The sequence below is a fragment of the Lathyrus oleraceus genome, chromosome 7 (genome assembly GCF_024323335.1).
Source record: "Lathyrus oleraceus cultivar Zhongwan6 chromosome 7, CAAS_Psat_ZW6_1.0, whole genome shotgun sequence".
Lineage (NCBI taxonomy): Eukaryota > Viridiplantae > Streptophyta > Magnoliopsida > Fabales > Fabaceae > Lathyrus > Lathyrus oleraceus.
Window position 1 is genome coordinate 544,917,979 of NC_066585.1, and position 3,305 is coordinate 544,921,283.

At 28.3% G+C, this 3,305-nt stretch overlaps 1 protein-coding gene across 1 annotated transcript; it reads right to left on the minus strand.

The window, feature by feature from the left end:
* Positions 1–966: 966 nt before the first annotated feature.
* Positions 967–2,771, minus strand: LOC127105400 (NADPH-dependent aldo-keto reductase, chloroplastic). The gene is made up of 6 exons (XM_051042583.1): positions 2,566–2,771; positions 2,412–2,488; positions 2,228–2,315; positions 1,771–2,118; positions 1,439–1,681; positions 967–1,216 (listed from the first exon to the last, which is right to left on the minus strand). The coding sequence occupies exons 1-6, from the start codon at positions 2,734–2,736 to the stop codon at positions 1,130–1,132; spliced, it is 1,014 nt and encodes a 337-aa protein (XP_050898540.1). The 5' UTR covers positions 2,737–2,771; the 3' UTR covers positions 967–1,129.
* Between the last annotated feature and the right edge of the window lie 534 nt (positions 2,772–3,305).

Consider the following 3,305-nt stretch of genomic DNA (forward strand, 5'->3'; position numbering starts at 1 on the left):
ATTCATATATATATATATATATATATATATATATATATATATATATATATATATATATATATATATATATATATATATATATATATATATATATATATATATATATATATATATATTTCAATTGTTAATGGTAATGAATCAAATGATAATTTCACTTTTCCTTAAAAATAGACAACTTTTAAAGCAAAAATATCATATATATTAATTTCTTTTATTTAATTTTATATCATAATTTAATTTATTTCTATTAACTATTGAAATTATATATATATATATATATATATATATATATATATATATATATATATATATATATATATATATATATATATATATATATATATAAATTAATTGGTGACAAGTATTTAAATCTTAAGAATTATACCTACATATAAAGGTGACAACTATTTTAAAACCAACTACAATAATTAAAAATTATACCCACGTTGATAAATCGACTTTCAAAGTTTTACCTTTTTTGTAATTTGTTTCTAAAGTTTAATGGAGATGCATTGAGAGTATAAAAAGATTTTACAATATTATTCAATAAGAAAATATTTTGTCATGTCATATAAGTAATTAAATTTTTTATTCTGATTTGGCGGAATATATGATTGTCATTGGTTGACAATGTAATGCATCATCTTTTTTCTCTTTTAGACATGACAACATAATTCGTATTCGCGAGTACCAATCCGAACCCGACCCAAAATTGACTAGAAAAATCTAATTTAACCGGATCTAGTTTGAATAATGGAAATATTAATGCCGACCATGAATCTGCCTCCGAATCCACCTATTTATTTGATTATGTACCTAATGCCTATTCTCTTTGATTTTATCATACTAAGTGAGATTCTACTAAAGAGCATTTGGATATAGAGAAAGCTTAAGTAATATGTAGGATTGTAATACAATACACACAACCACATAAATAGACAAAATTGTAAAAATAATTATGAAAAATAAGTGTAACATTTTCTTTTATTAATTTTATTATAAATAGCTCATATTTATTGTCTCAACAACTATAATGGATGAAGTTACAGTGAAAGTATGAAATTTATTATGCATATGAACTTAACACAAAAACAAAAGCATTCTCTTATTCCATCCAAGAGCTAGCTGCTTAAATCTCCCCATCCCAAAGTTCTTCAACGGTTTTGTAGCCACCATAATTTTCATGAACAAATACATCCATCCTAAGTAATCTTGTCTGCAAGAATGATAATCATCGTCATAAAATCATGCATATTAAATATTATTTCTGATCCTTAATATAAAAAAAAATCTTTTTAGATTTATAGAAAAAGCAATTCATCGGTACTATAGAAAAAGTTTATTTTTTTAGATTCATTAAAAAATTTAAAAAATTAATGTGTTTAAACTACATATAAGTCAATCTAAAATAAATAAATATTTTCTTATAAATACTTACTTGTTCAATCTCAGAAAATTTAGCAAACAAGTCTTCAGGTATAGACCAGTCAAAAACATCAAGATTTTCTTTTATCCTTGTTTCATTTGCACTTTTGGGAAGCACACTATGACCTGCTTGCAATCCCCAACGTAGAGCTACCTGTGCAGGACTCTTGCCTAGTTTCTCCGCAATCGCAGTCAGAGTTGGATGGTTAAGGACACTACTTTTAAGCCAAGCAGGAGAACCCAAAGGTGAATATCCCTAAACATTAAAAAGAGTAAAACTTAAAAAGGTTCATTTCATGTTTGAACTTTCAACAAACATGAAGGCTTCAATATTTGGGAACTTACAGAGAAATGAACACCTTTGGAGTTGCAGAAATCCTTCAGCTTGTCTTGTCTCCATGAAGGATGACACTCGACTTGATTAACAGCAGGAGGAACGCGAGCAACCTCCAGCAAATCCCCTAACTTCTTGACGGAGAAATTGCTTACACCTATAGCTCGCGCCTTGCCTGAGTCATAGAGTGCTTCCATCGCCCTCCATGTGCTGGCAAGGTTAGGTTGCACAAGATTTTGAGGATTGTTACCTGAAGATGCCGCGCTAGAAATGTTAGGTTCTAAGATATTTTCAGAATTGAAACCTACTGATTCTTTCTTCATTTCCGATTCTTTCTTCATTGCAACAGGCCAGTGGATCTGAAAAGGAAGAATCATCAATCATCAATCATCAATCATCGATCACCGATCAATAAATCATTTCTTAAATAAACTATTAAACTGTTAATTTTTGATATAATCAACATACAAGATACAGATCAACATAATCAAGTTGTAAGTCTCTCAAAGTTCTCTCCAATGCTAGAGGTACATCTTCCGGAGCATGCTCAGTATTCCTGCAATGCATGCAGTTTATCTGATTAAATCTTTAGGTTCTACCACCATCATCATTAATTACAAAATCTAGAATAATAATATGTTTATAAACAAACCAGAGTTTTGAGGTAATCCACAAATCTTCACGTTTCACTAAGCCATCATCAAATAGTTTTTTCAAAGTAGATCCAATCTGCAAGAGAAAAAAATCAATGAATCATTTTTCCGACGCGTAAAATTGCATAAACACTGAGAAAATAAACAAAGTACCTCCTTCTCATTGCCATAGATTGGAGAACCATCAATGTGACGGTAACCGGCCTTGATGGCGATTTCAATGGCTTGACCGACGACACCAGGATCAGACTGCCAAGTTCCCAAACCGACGGAAGGGATCTTGGCTCCAGTGTTGAGATGGAAGAATTGAATCTGGTTTGACATTGTTAAGAGTAAGAATGAGGAATGAGAATGAGAGTATGTAGCTTTATATAGGCGGGAATTTTCAGAATATTTGTTTTCTACTTTTGGTCACAATTGCCCTTTTCCAAAATTTATATCTTTTGGATTATAAGTTAATTTGATGTTATTTCTATATGTTAAAAATAATTTAAGCTTAAATACTTTTTTTTTGGCTTCTCTAAGTTAATGAGTTTTTTGTTATTATTTCTATAATTTTTTTAGTTTCTATATCTCATTTTTATATTAGTTTTAGACCCTAAAATAAAATTATTTTACTGTAATATGTTAATTTTAGGAATTAAAATCAACCTAAAAAGTAAAATATAAAGATTTAGATGAAAAAGAATTAAAATAAAAAATTAGCTAAATTATATAGATCAATAGACTATTTTAATCAAGAATTTGTATTATTTTTATGAGGTTGTAATTATTATTTTTATTTATAATCTCTATTAAATCATTTTATTCATAGTTTCTAGATGTTTGTAAGTGACAATGAGTTCAAGGTTTAAACATTGAATCAATCCATTTTTCGGATCAACTCATATTGT